Here is a 21,069-nt window from a genome sequence, read left to right on the forward strand (position 1 = left end):
TTTAAAGAACGTTGCAGAACCATCTAAAGCCAGAGCCCTGGAGTGGCAGGCAGATGTGGAAAGGGCTGCTGAAGCAGTTTGGCCAGTGAGGTGGAGATGTGGGGCTGCTGGAATGCTCCACTGATGAGGCAGACCCATAGACATCAACGCTTATGGAGTGAAGGTTCAGGGAGCCCCCTCTTTGTGGGCCACATGAAGGTAGAAGGCTCTAGAAATCATCTGGCCTCCAGGCAACTGAGCACCCCCAGCTTTGCATGCCAGCACTCCTTTGTCATCAGCCCATCTGCCAGGCAGATGAGCTGGCAGAAGATCAGACAGGTACAATGAAAAACTGCTTGTTTGCCAGCACACCTTCCTCAGAATAGGCCCTTATCATGTGGCATCTCAGCTTTGTCTGAAATCCAGTGGGAATGTGTTCACTTGGAGCTTCTCCAGCCAGCACTACAGTTTAACCCTGACCAACAGCTGCAGGCTGAGATAATGTTTGTGGGCACAAATTTCTGTGCAAATATATGTTTCATCTATTTTTTACTTTTTATGAATGTAAACAAAGCTAATCAGTGAAAATAATACTTTGGAAAGTTGAAAGACCTGTTTTTATTAACCTTGAAAGTAGCTCCCCTTGAGAGGTTTTCTTTCACCAGTCTAAAAATTTAATATTGTATTTACTGTCCTTGTTGTTAAAGAAATATTTTAATGAAGCAAAGTGGGTAATGACTTGCAGACCACTAATTGTCACAGGAGCAGAACATTAGAGATTATTAAAAGAAATAGGCAACCCCTTATGCTAAAGGTGGAATAATCTATAGGACCTTTGAGCCTGCCCTGTAATTCCATACTCCTTGAAGCTGTCAGAGTTTCAGGAACTCCATGGAATAGAGGATTTGTGTTTTCTAAGACATAGCACTACCAGATTGCTAAAACATAGCACTACCAGAATATTTTTGTTTGCAAATAAGTCCTGTCCTTTCTCCTGGCTGTACTTTTTTCCATTTCCATTATTTTCTTAGTTTTACATATATATAAAACTAAAGAACCATGGGGATCAACTATCCCCATGGACATAAATTATTAATCAAAATATAGTGATTTAGCAGCATCAAAAAATTGTGCAATGAACTTTTCTAATTAACTGGTATATGAAAAGCAGAAACAAAATGCAGCTAATTTAAGGGTTCATTGGTTGGATTGAAGACGAGAGAAAATAGTTGACTTTGTTTTGACTCCATGTTTTGACTTTTTATCTTTTCCCTCTTTTAACTCTGATTAAATTACCACTAGTTGGTTGGATTGAAGACAAGAGAAAATGCTAAATGGTTGACTTTGTTTTGACTCCATATTTTGACTTTTTATCTTTTCCCTCTTTTAACTCTGATTAAATTACCACTATAAAATTTACAATGGTACAGAACAACATGAAGCCCTCCTCACAAAAACCTCTGATTTCTAGAACTAAAAACACAACATAGCATAAGGAATGAGAATCCAAGCTTGTCTTTATGTGATAACACTGGAAGATAATGGTAAGGGGAAGGTTTCCAGAGAAAGAGCATCTGTTTCATGAGATATGGAAAAAAAACCAAGAACAAAACAAAACAAACAAAGAAAAATCACATGAAGTACCTTAGATTAGTACAAAACAAAAATTGAAACTCTCATCCTGTTATTAGAGATGCAGCATTTGATACATTACATCCTCTTATTCTTTCTGCTGTTTTACTCATTGCTTTGCCTTTGCTTCTTAAACACTTGTTCATATAGAACCAAAATCAAGAGAAAACAACAGGGTTTACCTCAAACTGGTTATGTATCAAATCATGCAGAAATCAAAGCCATCTTGGGAATCCCGGGAAATCTGCTCTTAGTGTTACAGCTATTAGTACCCATTCAATGGTTACAATCTAAGATTTCAGAACATTTCCCCATCGTGCCATTCACGAGGGTAAGTTTCATTGTGCCATTGCTTAAAGTTAGCTATCTTTCCAGAACTTGCTTGACTCAAGATGGATATTAAAGCAGATGGTTTAACACTTTCCCAGCTGGGGTCTTTTCTCTCTTTCTTTCTTTTTTCTTCTTCCATAAAAGTGGCTGTAAGTTTTTTGCCACTTGACATATTCACGTGTCATATTACATGTTCACTCAGCATATTACATGTCAGAACGTAATTTCTTTCCTTCTAAAATTCTTATCTTTCCATCTAATAACTTGTATTTTAATAAGGACTCACTGTTATGCATCTACTATTGTATCCTAAATAATCCCATCATAAATCAGGGATTATTTCCTATCTAAAAATGATATATCCTCTTAAAAACAATCAGTTGTTTTAACATATATCAGTTGACTCAAAATACACAGTGAGGAGGGATTTTCCTAGGTTTGAAAGAGTTCAAAAATGTCACCCCATCTTTCCAGCATGGGTAGAAATTAGTAGATGTATTCAGAATTATGGTTTGCTGGTTGAGAATAACTTTCACCTTTGAAGCTGCCTGAGTTATGCTTTAATCAGTGGAGCTTTTTCTTTTTTTGAACGAAGTTATACCTGTGGTTCACTACCCAAAACATCATGTGGAAGAGTCCATGTATATAGACTGTTTCAGTAAACCTCACATGAATAGTCTTGATTTTAATGGGTTGAATAATCTCATTCTGAAAGCTAAGAATTCATGAGTGCAAATACTTCAAAGTGAACTTCAAGGAAAGAAAGTGAGCTGGAAGTTTATCCTTCTAGCATAAGCTTCAGCCTTGCCAAAACCTACCAAACTGTCCAGATCTGAATCTAAAAGCACATTTTGGCATTCCAGACCAGCACTGTCTTCCACTTCAGGATCAAGCTTTACACAGAACTCAGATTTTTAGCCCAAAATTTCCCCACATAGACAGGTCTAGGCACACTGGTCTATGCAGAAGCAACTTCATTTGAGAAGTCAGGGGTTTTGCTCCTGATTAATCTTCTCACAACTGAGACCCAAAGCAAGAAGTACCTACATGAGGAAGCAGAAAACAAAGTTATTGGAGGTGATTGGCTTCCCCCTTTTCCCACTTTTGCTAAGCAATCTCCAGTTATTACTAACTTAAACATTGCTGACATTGGCATTATATTTGTATCCCAATAGCTCCTCTTCCTCATAAAGGCTGTGCCCTCTATGTCCAAAACTTCCCAGTGCAGCAGAATGCTCTAACCTTCCCTGATCTGACTTACCTTACATTAACTGCACTTGTCCAGCAGCCTCAGCCTGGGCATTTTTATCAAAAATCATGGCTGGAGGACCTACAGTCTGTTTTTCATACAAATCTGAGCAGTTAGATTCTTAGACCAACAGAAGACTTGAGATCATATCTCTTTTCATTCTAAACAGTTTTGACTGTAACTGCCACTTTACAGAAGAAAATCTGAGTTTCCAGGCTACAGGAAGGGAAACTGACCACTCTTGCTTCCCAAGATGAGCAGAGGAGTAGCAGGAACAGGCCAGAAGCAGACAAGTGAAAGGTGGTATGATGGGGTAACATCATCAATGAGGACATGTAGAAATGAGCAACACGGGTTCTCAGCACCGTAGATAACTCTGGAGTTTAATTCACCAAGTGAAATACAAAAATTAAATGGTTATATTAAGTGGAGCTGCATTAAATGTCTGAATTAGAGTATATTATTTTAAGAGAATAAAACCACAAGTGGTAATCTAAGTATAACTGCAACCACGCAATATGTGCAACTGAAATAGAGCGCCGTGTTGGCAAAACATTGGGCTGTTTCCTAGCTCAAAGCTGCATGGATCAAGCAAGCAGCACTTGTGAGGCTTTTGCATTAGCTTACTGAGCTCCTATCACAGCTTGGAGAGGAGCAGCCAGTCACGCTGTAGACAGCTCAGATAAGTGTTCCTTGAAGACTGACATGTTGTTCCCAACTCTCTTGTCTAATTAAAGACCCAAAACATTATTCTACTGCAGCTGATGGCAGCACTCACTTGACATCAAAGGGAATCAAGATTTACCATTAATTTATGAAGAACTATTTTTACCATATGATTAAAAAAACAAAAAAAACAAAGCAAGGCAATTCACAATGCATACCGTGGTAGCACTTTGTGTCTGGGTGCTGGCAGACCCCAGTTCCACAGTGCCTCAGAGGTCCCCCTTGGAGCTAAGAGATCAGCTCCGCAGTGAAGTTGCAGTGTATGAACCAAGTTCCAGACATCTCCAGAGATCCCAGCTCTGGCAGGAATCCCATCCTGCTGTTCAACTGGCAACCATGCTGGAAGACTGAAGAGCTTGCAAGCTAAATAGCCAAAGATACAAAAAACTCCATTGTGCAGATAAGAAGGCATATGCCAAGTGCCTCTCCTGAGTCTCCTGCTTTGTTTTGTGTAAGAAAGACAGTTTACAATCAGGGCATAAGTGCTGAAAGAACCGTGAAAAATTAGGGATTACACCTGAGTCTGGAAAGCCCTGGCTCCCAAATAAATAGGGGGAAAAGGGAAAGATCTATAACCTCAAAATTGTGATATTATTACTTACCATTCTCCAGATGAAATGCTGAAAAATAAGGTCTCAAAAAAGGAATCAACTGCGACAAAAATTTCTTCCTCCACAGAATTTTAATTTGGATTTTAGGCAAGGAAATATTTTTGCATAATTTATTGTTGCTGCTCTACAGAGACTTGCTCTTTCAGTCATAGTATGGTAAGATAATTCTAAATGGAAGGTCTTGTGTGAAACCAAACTCTAATCTGTGTTTTGTATTTTAATGAAGATTCTTTCGCAACATATTCCATTCTGGCTAATGAGATAGTAGCAATAAATGCACCAGAAAGGACAGATGGAAGATAGTCAGCTGTCTGAATCAGAAGATTTTCAAAGTGCAGTAAACAAATGAAGCACACTTTTCTGGCTTGAGGCCAAGCTATACTCTAGGGAACTGGTCAAAGAGTGGATCATGAAAAGCTTTCTGAGAGCAGCTAAATTCTACAGCTGTGGTCTTTGTTTTTCTAGTACTTTGCAAGAACAGAAGGGGGAATTACGAAAGCGCCTATCGTACACTACCCATAAGCTGGAAATGCTTGAAACAGAGTTTGACTCTACACGTCAGTATCTTGAAATAGAATTGAGACGTGCTCAGGAGGAACTTGAAAAAGTAACTGAAAAGCTGAGAAGGTTAGTAATGAACTTTTTGAAATAAATAGAGTTGTTAGAATTTTAAGAGTGACTGTATAAAAGGTGGATATAAGTAAAAGCAAACACAGTTGCAAACATGCATGATTAATTATTTATTGATTACACATTGCGTTTTGTATTTAATATATAGATTTCATTTACCTGAAGGCCACATAAAGTTATTTACATGTGATATGCAAGATGTCTCTGTACTAAAAGCAAATATGCAACTAGAATACACCTATATATGTGCAAATATAAAATTATTTATGTATAAATGTACATGTGGGGTAGTGCCAGATGGCATTACACATACAAATGTTATAAACCCACTACATATATATACACATATTATTTATACTCTATATATATGGATAAATCTTTTATTCAATGACTTTGCACATTTTCTTTGTTTAGACTTCATTGTGCTCATACAAGAGAATAGAATTTGGCTCTCCATTACTCAAAGCTGAGACTATGTTCAATTGAAAAAACATTCAGGCATTTTGCATTATAGTACAGCAAATAATTTACTTTTTCCAAGCAGAATGGAATGATGCTGAAAAGTTATTATTTAAAACTGTTGTAGCTGCGGTACAGTGCTGTTGCAAATGGGGAACCCAGTTAATGTTAGTGATAAATTATGTTAAGCTTGTGCTCCTGACATTTCTGGCACTGATTAAAATGGTCTGTAGACTTAGCCTAAAATTTATCATGATTCTTAATATCCACTTTTGCATTTGTTCTCAAAACTTCTGAAACTAGAATTATCCACTTATACAGGAATGTATTTGCATGTCTTGTGAGCCTTTCTTAGACTGATATCTTAATGGAACTATTTGATTAATTCATTGGATGACTCAAAATGAAATTCAGAATAAATCATTCCAGGGCAATACCCAAAGAAATGTTTTTCATTCCTTGTGGAAGGCAAAAACCAAAACAATGACAGAAAACACCAATAAACTGAGTCAACCAAAGCATTTAATGCAAATTTTAAACAGAGTGAGTCTGTAAGATCTCAAATTAGGAAACAGCCTAGTGTGGTCTTATAACTTAAATGCTTCTCTAACTAGGGGTGCTTCTCAAAATGAGTCTAAAATATAGAGATGTCATGGTGATTTTGAAATCTACACATATCTATCCAGAGCAGTCTGGAGGTTCTCCATATATTTTTCTTGTCAATATATTTTTTTGCACCTAGAGCAGAGCCACTGGAAGTAACTTCATTCTTGATGTAGTTTTGCTTCGATACATTTCAGGGCAGGGAACACTGGTGCTCTTTTCTCTTGAAGCATCAATTTGGGCAGCTGCCATAAAGCAGCAGAGGGGCTGTCCATCCCACTTCTGTTAAAACAGATGGGCTTCCTGGTCAGTAGAAAGCCGCTTATCAGCTGCACTGGGCACCAGTGAGTTAAGCACCCTTTGAAACTCAGGCCAGGGGCTCAGAGCCAAGTCTAGCACTCACACCAGAGCACCACGTTAGCAGAACAGACTTTCCAATATTCTAATGGAACATTGTACCATATTATGAAGAAAACTTATATTAAAAATTATGTTTCAGGCAGGTGATTACTCCCCTGAAGACATATCATAATGGAAGCCAAAAATATTTTACGAGGTGAGCTTTAAAAATGTTTCTATTGAGAATAGCAAGGCATCCTGCAAGTTGAACATCTAGATTTGTCAGCCTGGAGAAGGATAATGTCTGAAAAAAACCTGTCATCCAAAAGCTTGTCAGCAACATGTCACAGAGGAAAATCAATGTGAGAAAAACATAGAAGTAGAATTAGTTTCAATTATGTGTCTCTTCCTTTATTCACTGCACAGGGAGAGAAATTCATCCCCCCACAGATGAATAGGCCCTGTGAAACAAGATCCCACTTGTACACTGGAGAACATTTCTGTTATTAAATTTCCTTTTCTGTAAAGTGCAATATTTTCTTCCAAGAGGCTGAATGACTATCCTTTTGTAATCCTTTCTGAAAGTCTTTGTCTTAATTTACCCAGAATTGCCTGTGCTGTTGCTAGGCTTCCCCAATTTTACTCAGGAGAGGAGGTCACCTGTGTGGCTCAATGGTCAAGTTTTCAACCTCTCTACAAACATTCAGAGATGGCCTCTTTCTTTTTTCTCAGTGGGAGAACAGTGCTAGCTAGATTTGAAAATTAGAACTGTAAAGCATAGGTTCAGCTTTGAAAAGTGACTGAAAAGAGAGGGGATTTCATATTCCTTGCAGTGGTCCCTTTATCTGACATGGTCAGCACAGCTTTTATAAGTTAAAATCTAAAAAATTTCAAAATCCAAACTTGGAACCACATCTGGACTCCAAAGTTCACTTTGGGTTTCTTCCTTGAGGCCTTGCCCTGGGTAACAACTTGATGAGGTCCCCGTTCTACCTTTTAACATAAAGTGGAGTTATTTTAAGACATGAGAAGTAAACTCATAAAAGCATATATTTAGCACTGAGATTAGCCCACACATATAATTATTTCACCAAAAGCAAGACATTTCACAGACTGAAGGGGTGTTCTGAACAAGAATCCTGGAGGAAAAACTATTGTTTTCATAAGAATGTTGGTATAACCTGTGATAACAGAGAGAAAAAATTTTTAACAAGCTACTCTTTCAAGAGTCACTTTTCAAAGCTAACTACACTCTAGAAGAAATTCTCTTCTTTAAAGAAAGTCAGCTCAAGACTAAGTTTTACTTTTGATGTATTTATTGGCCTTAAGAGGGCTTGAGATTGAGTGGAAGCAGAGAAATAGAGGCTTTTGCAGACTCCCTCTTCAGTGGTGATCTGCAGCCTCAGGGAGGAGTGTGTTGTTAGGTTAGAGCACAGACACCTGACATCTTCAATATGATCAGAATATTTTTCATTAGCCTCTTATTTGGTCAAGAATCTAAACCTTTGTTTAATGCATGCACATATATGCATCTGAAGTCACGAGTATCTCCTAGTGACATGAACGACACAAAAATACATCAACACATGATAATAGGTTATCAATGCACATGAGTTTATCCTTCTAGCAATTTTGAAGCATAGTGAAGCCTACCCTTCATTTTATTTTCAAAGCCAGATTTACAAGGTTAAAATATTTCATACTTCACAGTGTTCAGGCTATCTGGGTGTATTTTTTCTGCAAACAAGGTTAAGTTACCATTTGCTCATCAGGACATTTTCAAATTTGAATAATTTTCCCTACTTTTTATTTCCCCTTCTCTTTATTTTACAGTTTTGCCTAAAGATTGATCTGACTCTGTTCCTCTTTTATCCCTTAAACACTTTCTTCCATGTATTTCTGGGTCCATTTGTCTCCTTGCCACCTACATTTGCTGACACTTCTTTTGGCACAGTGAATTTCCAGTTTGGGGTTTATACATATACGTGCATGTGTATGTGCTTGTGTACATGTGTATGTGTTTGTGCTTATTTTGACTACTTTTGCATACTGTTCTCAATAGAAACACTTTTTGAAGCTTCCTACTTACTGTGGAATTTTTTTAGATTCGATTTGATTGTACTGGGAGGTGGTCATTTTCTCAGTGCAAAATGAATGTGTTAGAGAACTAGAGTTTATGGGCTACTTTCACCTAAACATGCAACAGGCAAAAATTGGATGGTAAAGGAAAAAGAAGCTACAAAGCGAGAAGCAGATTGTGGTAATCTCCTGCAAAACCCTCTACAACCATCTATGGCATGGAAGTGTTATCATTGAAAAATAATTAATGATAATTAACATTTCAATCATCCATATCAAGAGCAAAAGTGAAAACAGAAGCTGAGGAACAAACCCATTGTTACCATGATAAGTCTGCTATCCAAGCAGCAATTACTTCTGGTTTTATTTGTGGTCTCAAAGTTATGAAAAGGGAACCTTCAGGGTCTCCCTTGAGCTGTCCACATCAGCAACCACTGCAGAACAGCCTGTGGTGCAGGGGTACTGGGGCTAGAAAAACCCTAAACCAAATTTTTTCTCCCCTTTACTTTCAGGAAGTTATGCAAGTGCTTTTGAACCCATGAAAACTTTTAGGGCATTGCAGGTGCTAATGTTTAAATCAGTTTTTACACCACCTCCACTTGAACCACAAACTGCCTGGGTGCAAAGAAAGTTTAACCTGTTCTATTTTGCTTTACTAGATAAAAACTATAAACCATGACAGAGAAGATGCTGGGGCACTTCTAGGCTCAGCCAGAAGGCACTATTTTACTTTTACTCTAAATCCTTTCTTCCTGCATCATGGCATGCATCCTTACAGCAAAACAAAATATTTGTGCTGAGTAGCTGCAGGCAAAGTTATTTTAACCCTCCTTGTATCAAGATCATCTCTACTTTCTTCTGTACCACAAAAAGATGGGTACAGAGTACCCTGAAACTTGTCTCTGTAGTGTTGACATCTAAATGGCTGGGAAAATCCCAAGTAAACCTGGAGCTACACAAATCAATGTCTGTAGAGAGTCTTAGTGGCAAATGCTATGAGGAGCATGGACAATGCAGAGAAATGCAAACTTCAGTCAATCCTTTAAGTCACCTGGACACAAACACAATAGCACTATGAGAATTGGTGAGTGTTGACCAAGTCTCACAGTGCAAGTCTCAGAGATTTTCAGCCCATTTGGGTCACCACCTTAGCAAACACTATTTAGCACAGATCCTCCTCACAGAAAGGAGGTCTCTGTAAAAGCTGGCCACATTGAGACTTCCCCCAGTGCATATTGGAATGACTGCCCTGATTTTGGGCTGACCCCTGGTACCCTGAGGAGGTTCACCCATGGGCATGTCATTATTTATATCCACAGAGCAGATGTCCTTGGCACAGACATCCCCTCCCAGGTCTGTCAGCAGATGTTATTGCAATGCTGGGAGACCCAGCCAGAGCTCAGCATCCCTTAAGAGGGGCACTGCAAGCCACTGGTCTGCCCTGAATGGAGAATTCTTATCATTTAACTGGAAAGAAAGTCTCCATGGCAACAGAAGCCGAGATAAGCATCACATTGCCAAGAAGGGGTGGGCTGGACCTTTTGATTTGCAGCTATGGCATGTTTGGAAAACAGATCATTCCACTTTCAGCAGCCACTCCTAACCAAATTATAAACAAAGAGACTTCTTTAATCCCAGTCCCATCCTGATAACCACAGAAACTACACCCAGGTCCACATTTCTGAGAGGAAATGTGTTTTGCTGTATAAATGTGGATTACATCTGAGTTCACTCTTACAATGAAAACACTTGCACATTTCCTAAAATCTCCTCACTGCTGAAAATACTTTGACCTATTGATCAGTACAGCCATATAGATTTATTCAGACAGTTTTCACAGCTGAGCTCCTAACACTTGCTTTGCCTTTGTTATACATCATGCTGAGGTGATGGGTACTAATGAACTATCCTCCTTAGGTTCTGTGGAGATAAACCTACAGCTACTACCAAAATTCCAGTGGTTTTCCCACAGGCTGTGCAGCTTGTTCATTACAATACCAAGGTTACCATCTAAAGATGTGCAGGCTGAAACTTTTCTTTGTGTGTTGCTCTGGAATAAGTAGGGAAGCCTCATTTTGTGAGTTCATTCAATCCCTAAGTGCTGATAAAAATAAATACTCATCTTTTCTCAGCTAAGCTATCTAAATATACTTCGTGGGAAAAGTAGGCAACTTTTTGAACTTCTGTTGAAAGAAAAAATATTCTCTTCTAAGTCACATGTTGATGCCCACATGTTGCTACAGTCATTAGGATTCTGCTGCAATTTCACAATAAATCTTTTTTTGTGCTGCCTCAGCCTAGAGCTCAAGCTTCCTCTCTTACATACTATTCTTGAGCCTGATCTAAAACTGTAATTACCTTGTGCAAATTCCTCGGCTGTAGCTTGTGTCTGCACACAAGTGCAGAACGACCAACATATCTTCACTTCCTGCTGGAATGTGCTGCTAAATATAGTAAGAAAATATGACAAGTTTGGAAGTTTGCTTAGGAAGCAGGTGGTAATTGCATTTCAAAGCCAACCACTGACTGGTAACAGGAGTGATAAGCAAATAGAATTCGAGTAGTGCAAGCCAAGGTTTTGTACTGATGTGAAAATACAGGTAAAAAAAAAAACAACATGAAAAACAATGCATTCAGTTACATGATATCATCTTTGTTTTAGGATACAAAACAATTACCTAGCCTTACAAAGAATTAATCAGGATCTGGAGGATAAACTTTACAGAATGGTAAGTTATCATAAGTGTTTTTAAATATATTTAACGTGGTTTTGTGGTTCTTAAGTCACTGGAAAAACATGTATGTAGTTGTCACAAAAACACCCTAGAGCTCTAAAAGCAGTTATGCTTAGAAAAGATATCATGATGAAGAGCTCAAGCTGTGTACAATGATATAGCTCCACCAATTTAAATAGAGATTGCCTAGACTGATGATCTAGCTGAGCAAATTGTATCTTTAAAATAATTTTGGTTAATTTAGTTAATAACTTCATGGGATCTAAATATTTATGTTTTCATTAAGTGTCAAATTTAAATAAGGTAATCCAAGGTTTTCTCATGCTTCTTAGCTATTTCCACTCAGCTTTTATTAAGTGATTTAATAGAGTTTGGGTGGCTTGACTTTTAAATTCCTTCATAACTATCAAGCTCAGTATACTAATTTCCAATCTGCATGTATCTGCCACCACAATGTCAATGTCACTGTCACAGGCCAATTAATAAACAAGTGAGGAAAATACTGCAGCCTTTGTGGCTGCACATTCCAGAACACAGCACCACTGGTTCAAAGCAGCTTGAAGATGTCAAAAAGAAATGGCAAAGCCATTGGGGTCCTGGCTCATTGCTGATAATGCTGGGACACCGTGCTCACTGTTAGGGGTAAAACTACAAAGGAGTGTGAGTTTAATGTTTAGAGAGGAAAGAATGACAATTTGGAACTTCCAAAGATCTCAGGCAGAAATTGCATGGATGGGGAGGAACAATTTATTGTGGATTTTGATTGCATACAGGAGAGGCACCAGCCTTTGCTAATAAACAAATATTTGAAAATGTCATTGTTCTTATCTCAGAATCCTATTTCAATAGCTAACAATGAATAGGGGACTGAACTTTTGCAACTGGCTAACAGGGCAAAATTACAGCTGGGCTGTAGCTGACATTTGTTCATAAGTACGTGTTTAAACATTGTAAAAGCATAAATAACATTTGGTCTCAGGTTATTGCTTTTTTTCTGCACTCTTCCTTTGTTGCTTTTTCTTTTTGCCTAAATCACTTCAGGATTTTGTCTTCATCTGCAGCCCAACATTTATTACCTATGCACCACAAAAAATAAATAGAGTCATTCAGGCTGGTAAATGAAATAAAAATAATGCAAACACCCAAAGAAGGACTCCAGAAAATCCATGTGTTTTTATCAGGTATTTCAGATCAAAGCAAAGAATTTTTAAACTACTGTTTCAGCATCCGGTTAAATCCCTGAGAAATTATTTCAGAGCACAGCACAGAAAAACTGAAAACCAGTCCTGTGGAGCACTGTGCCTTTCTTTATCCCACTAATATGACAGTCATTGAAGATAGCTTTAGAGGCTTGAAGAAGATCAATCAGGCTCTGTACACCACTTAACTCCAGACCGCTTTGCTTTCTGAAATATTGAAACTGAAGACACAAAACAAACCAAAACAAATGTCAAATAGAAACTCCATTAAAAGGAAAAAGATGAGGAAGAAAGTACCATATCTGATTTAGATAACTCAAACCTTTTGATTTTCAGGGCATTCCAAGAGCCCTCAATACTTCAGAGACACTTAAATTAAATAACAGCTGGTCTGGTTGATCAGCAGCTTATGGTGGACTGGGCTCTTGGATACCTTTCTCTCCCTTACCTCCTTAGGAGGAAAGCTGTGTGTATTTATTGTTTTGTTTAGTTTGTCATTCTAAAATCTAACACTTTTGATTTCTCTACGCTTATACAAATCCACATCTATAAGCCATGTGTTTACTTTGTCTCTCCCCTATCCCATCCCTCTGCATTCACACATGTGAATACACACACACACACACACGTTTTTACTATAGGGTGGGCTCAAATTCAGCAAGTAGGAAAAGCAAGACCCCCAGGCAGTGGTCCCTTGCTCCCCTTGCCTGCAGATAACATGGGATGTTTCCAGGAGTTGAGTTACTCCCTGCCCTAACAGGGAACTCACAATTCCACCTCTCCCAGTGACTGATTCCTGCTCATTGCAACTTATCTAGGACTCCACCGGGACCTCCCTTTTCTAGCATTTTTGGTATCCTGAATGTTAAAGCCTTTCATGCCTGCTATTGGTATGAGATGTAAAACAATAATCATTAATTCATCAGCAGTCACAGAAAAGAAGCTGATGCAGCAGTTAATTTTCTTCTAGGCTCTTCTTCCTTTTGGGTGCTAACCTATAAAATATTTAAAAATATTTGAAAGCACACATCTGATCACAGCAAATGGTATCCAGTTGAAACCTCTGTCACATCAGAACTTGAAGTATAAATATAAAATATGAGCCATGGTGTCTGACTTTGCTAAGTGCTAAAAAATGTAACCCTGAAATCAGGGTAGAGCTTGCTGTACTAAACTGGACAAGACTAAACACATGGAACAGTAGAGGAATGTGGCATAGCATTAAAATTCTGCTGGAATTCCTCATAAAACTTCTGTTCTTACTACAGTAAGTCTCTTCATCTGGAGAAGATTTCTTTAGTCTTGTAAGAAATGGTTAAGAAGTGGAATATACAGGCTGTCTGCCTAAATAATTAATCTTAATAACTCTTTTATCCATTAAGATGTGGGAAAAGACTAAGCAGAGTCCTCACATTTTTTACTGCGATTCCATCACAGTGCTCTTCAATCAAAAAAATTTTTATGATATTTAGTTCCAGTTGTCATCAGTAATCTTCACTTTCCTTTACACTTGTTTGAGCTTTTGGAGCATGCTCTTACATGGTCTTGCTGCTCACAAACAGCAATTACAAGTAGATTATGCAAGTCATCCCAACCACAAGAAATCCTTTATAAGAGCTCAATCCAGCTGTATTCTCCATATGATCCTCTCTAGAGTTAAGCAATGTATTTTTAAAAGCTTTTGAAGTTTTAAGGCTTTTGGTTGCATTTAGTTCTCTAGTTTTACCTTTAATGCCATAAGCCAGATTTTTAACAGTATCCTCTTTTGGGAAGAACTGGTGCCTAATAATAGCTGCTTAATAAACCCTACTGCTAATGAAAATTGCACCCATTTCTCCTCCTCCATCTGCATTTTGAATGTTCTTGAAAACATGATCACAGAAATCCAGCTGCAAAGATCTCAGGAGACCTTATTATCCAGAAACACCCTAAAATATGCCTCTTTTACAAAGTTTGACAGACAGACTGCTGGATGGTATCAGCTCTGGTTCCCACCTCTGCAAAGCCAGCACCAGCCCTCTGCACACAGTGCATTAAGCATTTTATGATCTATCATGATGAAAACTCTTACATTTTTACAATAAAACTGTACAAAATTTACAGCTGAATGTTAGAACCGCAGAACTTTCACAATATTACACACCAAAGTCTGATTTTTTCATTTACATTAAGGCAGGCTGAGAGTGAGGCTGCCATAAAGCTGGAAGAAATTATTATATAAACAAGCAGTAAAGAGGGATTTGTGTTAAGGATGATCATGTCTGAAATTCTGCACCTTCTGAGCACTGCACTGGTTTTTATCCCATTTCTGCCTCTCCCTATGAGCTGGAGGAACTAAGAGGTACAGAAAATACTTTATGCTATTGAGAGTTATTTATCAAGCTCTTGAATATCTGGGGTTTCCCAGTTTGCTGGCCATAACATTTACTTAAGCAACTCCAGTTGGGGAAATCCAAATATGAATTAAATACGAGCTGGGCAGTTTTAAGTGGTGCTCTGAGACCTTGTGTCAGGGAAATGTTATTTTAAAAGAAGCAGATTACTGGTTATCCAGGCCAGGGATGTAAAGAATATGGGAAGTGGTGAGGAATTTGATGAAAAATTTCAGTCAGGTATTAAAAACATTTAAGTAGCAGCTGTTTGGCTTTGGAATTTGAACCAGTCATTAGAAGGCACATACTTCTCTTGTGATACCTAGCAGCCATAACCCCAGTATGGTTTAAATCAAAAGTGAAAGATGAAAACAATGGAGAGAAATCCTTTTTCTCACACAAATGTAAGGAAAACAGAAGCCCAGCATCCTTGGGTTCTTGAATGGAACATGATGACTTTGATAGTGACTTTCAACAGAGTGATTTCAAGCCCGTCTTTTTCATTTTCTTTCCTTTATGGAAGAAGACGCTTCTCTCCCTCCCCCATGTCCCATGAAAATCAAATAGAGATGGCCTAAATATACTTTAAAGGATTTGCATCCCAAAGACAAGAAAGTTTAGAGTCAGCTCAACCTGGCAGGCTCATTTACTCACATTCAGTGAAGACAGCTGTGAATTTCAAGAGAAATCTGTACTGGTTGGCTAGTTAAGGCAGAAGCCAGAGAAGGTTTGTGCTTTGTGAACTAAACTGCAAAATAATATTTCCGTGGAAGGAAATGACCGTAAATGGCACAGAAACAAGTAATTTATAAAAATAGCAGTTGAAAAAATGCATTTCTAGGGGGACTTAAGGCTACATGGTTTTAAGCTTACAGGCACTTTGTGCTAAAGATGTCAATTTCTCACTAACTCTTTTCACACTCACATTACAAGTTAAAAATATTGCCAAATAGGCAATAGGACCTACACACATTAACACCTGTAGGAACTACACAAGCTCTGACTGAGTAGGTTCATGAGTTTTACAGTCAAATAAATGAATTCTCCTGCATAATGTGGGAACATGAGCATGAGCACACAAGCTTTCAGACATTCTCAGTCCTTTCACTCTTTCTGAGCAGAGATTCACTTCCCATTGTTGCTCCATTGTTTCGTGGTTGGTGATGGGTGCCCAGCCCTCTTCCCAAGAGACACCTAAGGCAGCCCAGCCACTCCCAAATTGCTCTAGATGAATATGACATCTTGAGAGACTGTTCTGGAAACTACTTTCTATTCTTCCAAAAGGCATGTGACTGTTCTGCTCTGTCTCTCCCTCTCAGTAGGACGTCTTCCACAGCTATGAGCAACCCAAGGAAGCTGTAAAGTGACAATGGACACCTCTCACTTCCAACATTGTCTCTTTTGCATGATAGCAAAACTCCTTCTTAACATGTGTCTTATCTCTTGGCCACTGACACGCAGTTCTGATACCTGAGGTTTTCAATAATTTTCTTCATCCTGATCTCCATGGTTTGTCTCTCAGGACAACCCCTTGGGATACCATATCGACTAGCTGGGAACAGAAAAATCTGTTGTTTTCAAAGAAGATGAAAAAACAGAAATATGTGTGAGATGTGGGTGGGTTTGACCTGTCTAGTTCTTGTAAGTGCCTCAGTCCTCTGTGATTATCTGCCAATTTACCATGATGGCAGAGAAAGCAAGAACAAGAATAAGCCTGGAAAGTTGTTCTGTAGCAGCCATTTCAAATCTCAAAGTCCTTCACAAAAGCTGGTGTCACATGTGAATGTGAAATACAGGGCATAGAAGGGTGACATGTCTTGGTCAAGGTCATCAAGAAGCAAATTTATGAACAACTCTCAGTTTTTCTCTCACCAAATCAACTGCCTAAAGAAAAATGTCAAAGAACTTCCTAGATTTTCTTAGATCCAATTTACAAAGCAGCTCCTTATCTCCCATTGCAGATAAATTTAAAATGGGAAAAACAGGGTTTATAGGTTTATAAGAGAGAAAGAAAGAGAGAAAGAGAGAAAGAGAGAAAGAGAGAAAGAGAGAAAGAGAGAAAGAGAGAAAGAGAGAAAGAGAGAAAGAAAGAAAGAAAGAAAGAAAGAAAGAAAGAAATCATATACAAGCAGAGTACTGGTGGTCAGTGAGTATGTAGCATTCAGCATATTTAGTCCAGGTCACTATAGATCATCTGCTTCATAACATTTCTTCTCTAAATACAAAAAAAAATATTTTCTTGGAAATAGTATGCATCTACAGAATCCAAAACTATTTCATTTAGTCTGTAAGTGAGAGATTACAGAATTAATCAAGATAAGACAATGACTTTTGTGAGACAAAAATCAAGAGAGGAGTGGAGAAAGATGAATTAGTACATTTTCTTTTTCTGCTTGCATACTTTGTGTTCACAAAACAGTACTAAAGATATGAAGGATCATCAACATCATAAAACCTTTTCTTTATTATTACAAGTGGCATGTACCTCCAGCAGAATGCACTTTGCTCACTAGAGATGTAATATTTAATCCTGAACTTCTTTCTTTTTCTTTTTTCCTCCAGAAACAAACATTTCTTCTTTCAACCTCCTGTCACTAACATAGCCTCAGAAGGTACTATTACATTGACTTCTGGGAATTAGTATCAGTCAACACCATCTCTATTCCCTCCAGCTATAATTTATTTAGAATTTTATCATCAGGAAGGACTCTATTCAGGCAAGTCATACCACTGATGTGAAATGTGGCAGATGATAGGTACAAGGAAATACTAAAAGCACGTTTTGTCAACTTCATCTGTAGTGCCAGTAGAAAGCACAGGCTGTGGGGCTGACTGGCTGGCTAGAGAGGCTTCTAAGGAGCTGATAGGAAAGACACCTTTTTCAAGCACAATTGCAATGCTGTAGGAGATCAAGGAAGTTGATGGCAAGTAAAACTACCCGCTAGCTTCCAACAAGTTTGTCCTGCTGTCATTTGGGTTAGGTAATGAACTGATTATGTTAATTTATAAACAACAGATCCTCAGAACAGCTGGTTTCCCAAGAACTGGTCCTAAGTCAGCAAAATAAAACAGCTCTAAACTGGGAAAAAACTTTTTGTCACAAAAGATACTCAATGCCTGGAGCAAATTCCTGAGCACTTGAAAAAGATGAGCAGCCAGCTAATTCCTGCTTAGAGGAGCAATCAGCCTGTGATACTCTGTTCATTCATATTTTATGTCAAAGTGCACATCTAAGCAGAACCCAGGCCAGGAATGGCAGGACCCTTCCCCAGTCTAGGGCCAGGTTTGTTTGCATTTGTTGAATTTAGATAAAGTATCCCTGTTTATAATTTAAATTTGCTGCTCAGATTGCATTCAAAAAAAGCTGAATGAGAGGTGGCAGATGCCTTTAGCCTGAGCTCATGTTAGACACAGACATGCACTGAACTGAAAACCTCAGGAATATTTCAAGATGACACTGTGACAAGAAGACCTTTAGCAGGAGGTGCAATATACAAGCAGAGTACTGGTGGTCAGTGAGTATGTAGCATTCAGCATATTTAGTCCAGGTCACTATAGATAATCTGCTTCATAACATATCATTTCTTCTCTAAATACAAAAAAAAAATATTTTCTTGGAAATAGTATGCATCTACAGAATCCAAAACTATTTCATTTAGTCTGTAAGTGAGAGATTACAGAATTAATCAAGATAAGACAATGACTTTTGTGAGATGAAAATCAGGAGAGGAGTGGAGAAAGATGAATTAGTACATTTTCTTTTTCTGCTTGCATATTTTGTGTTCACAAAACAGTACTAAAGATATGAAGGATCATCAACATCATAAAACCTTTTCTTTATTATTACAAGTGGCATGTACCTCCAGCAGAATGCACTTTGCTCACTAGAGATGTAATATTTAATCCTGAACTTCTTTCTTTTTCTTTTTTCCTCCAGAAACAAACATTTCTTCTTTCAACCTCCTGTCACTAACATAGCCTCAGAAGGTACTATTACATTGACTTCTGGGAATTAGTATCAGTCAACACCATCTCTATTCCCTCCAGCTATAATTTATTTAGAATTTTATCATCAGGAAGGACTCTATTCAGGCAAGTCATACCACTGATGTGAAATGTGGCAGATGATAGGTACAAGGAAATACTAAAAGCACGTTTTGTCAACTTCATCTGTAGTGCCAGTAGAAAGCACAGGATGTGGGGCTGACTGGCTGGCTAGAGAGGCTTCTAAGGAGCTGATAGGAAAGACACCTTTTTCAAGCACAATTGCAATGCTGTAGGAGATCAAGGAAGTTGATGGCAAGTAAAACTACCCGCTAGCTTCCAACAAGTTTGTCCTGCTGTCATTTGGGTTAGGTAATGAACTGATTATGTTAATTTATAAACAACAGATCCTCAGAACAGCTGGTTTCCCAAGAACTGGTCCTAAGTCAGCAAAATAAAACAGCTCTAAACTGGGAAAAAACTTTTTGTCACAAAAGATATTCAGTGCCTGGAGCAAATTCCTGAGCACTTGAAAAAGATGAGCAGCCAGCTAATTCCTGCTTAGAGGAGCAATCAGCCTGTGATACTCTGTTCATTCATATTTTATGTTAAAGTGCACATCTAAGCAGAACCCAGGCCAGGAATGGCAGGACCCTTCCCCAGTCTAGGGCCAGGTTTGTTTGCATTTGTTGAATTTAGATAAAGTATCCCTGTTTATAATTTAAATTTGCTGCTCAGATTTCATTCAAAAAAAGCTGAATGAGAGGTGGCAGATGCCTTTAGCCTGAGCTCATGTTAGACACAGACATGCACTGAACTGAAAACCTCAGGAATATTTCAAGATGACACTGTGACAAGAAGACCTTTAACAGGAGGTGCAGTTGTAAGCAGATTTTATCATAATGTCCTTTTACACATTGTATGCCATGTAGGTTGGCATTATTTCCCACCAGGACCAATCCCTGCAGTTGTCAGTGCTAAGCTGGAGTGCTGAGTGAAGTGACATACCCTGCTCAGACAGTGCAGGCTTGCCTCCATGAAGAAACATTAAAGATGAACATTGGTACTTGTTGTACCAGGAGGAAAAGTAATCAGCCTACATTTCCTTTACAAATCACTTGCACAGAAAGAAAAGCATGTTTTCACTTCACAAGCAGAACCTTGACAGCACTTTGATAAACAGAGTTATTTCTGTGATACGTTATTAATTAAACACCAGTGTCAAAGTTTCTGTTTCCTTTTACGGCTATGGAATTGCGTTTCATGGGGTAGTCAAGGAAACAAATCTTCGTAAGACCTTTGCTAATACAAGGTTGAATGTGACATTAAGAGCAAATCATTCTTGAAGTGAAATGCCATAGAGCATGATATCAGAGTACTCAGACAAAACACTACAGCCCCATGATGTTATCTTTAACAAAATTATAGTATTGGGAAATAAAGGACAGAAATCAGATTCTGCTGCAGGTGATATTTAATCAGAAAAATCAGAAGCAATGTTGCTTAATGCAAAGAATAAATTCTGTAATTTAACTCTGATGGACAAATTTGATCAGGTCAAAAATTCAGACTTGAAGTAACACCTCATTTATCAGAGAATAAGATTCTGCTTATTTCCATGTCACTGCTTTGTAGAATAGATCTTCTAAAATGTTATGGGCACAGAAGATACATTTGTAGCACATCCATTTATTCAATTCCTCTGACTGATCACAAGAAGAAGAAAATTCCAAGCCCGGAGATCACACTATGAATTCTCTTGCTGTCGTTTTATCCTATCAAAATGTCCCCAGCAATCAGAAGAAGCTTTTCAATAAGTAAACCTCTGCATGCCTAAACTCTATCCTCCTCCTTCTACAACTTTTTTAGTGAAGAGGCAAAGTAGATCATAAAAATAAAAAATTCAGCTGTCAGATACATTTCTGTCCTGAAAAATACTTTTATTGCTTTGTCTTTCCCTTGGCATGTCTTCTTGAAATCCATCCCCAGATCTAACTGATTTTTCCCACTCATTGAAACCACTTTTTTTTATCCTATAGTCTTGGAATACCCTTCCTAGGCTCTGGACTTTCATGTTGGAAACAGTTGACAATGTATACACTAGCACAATGAAGTGTCCAGTAAAGCATTATCTTATTCCTC

The 21,069-nt window shown here is 38.2% G+C and overlaps 1 protein-coding gene across 12 annotated transcripts in view; it reads left to right on the forward strand.

The window, feature by feature from the left end:
- Positions 1–21,069, forward strand: part of BEGAIN (brain enriched guanylate kinase associated) — a 159,712-nt gene that overhangs the window by 93,674 nt on the left and 44,969 nt on the right. For 11 of the 12 annotated variants that reach the window (XM_039712936.1, XM_039712928.1, XM_039712934.1 and 8 more), the window contains 3 exons: positions 4,993–5,154; positions 6,719–6,775; positions 11,300–11,366. In XM_039712936.1, the coding sequence (XP_039568870.1) occupies positions 4,993–5,154; positions 6,719–6,775; positions 11,300–11,366 (286 nt within the window). The remainder of the gene's footprint in view (positions 1–4,992; positions 5,155–6,718; positions 6,776–11,299; positions 11,367–21,069) is intronic. The other variant, XM_039712930.1, reaches the window with a different exon arrangement.

The sequence above is a fragment of the Passer montanus genome, unplaced genomic scaffold, assembly GCF_014805655.1.
Source record: "Passer montanus isolate IOZ18808 unplaced genomic scaffold, ASM1480565v1 scaffold27, whole genome shotgun sequence".
NCBI classification, from domain to species: Eukaryota; Metazoa; Chordata; class Aves; order Passeriformes; family Passeridae; genus Passer; species Passer montanus.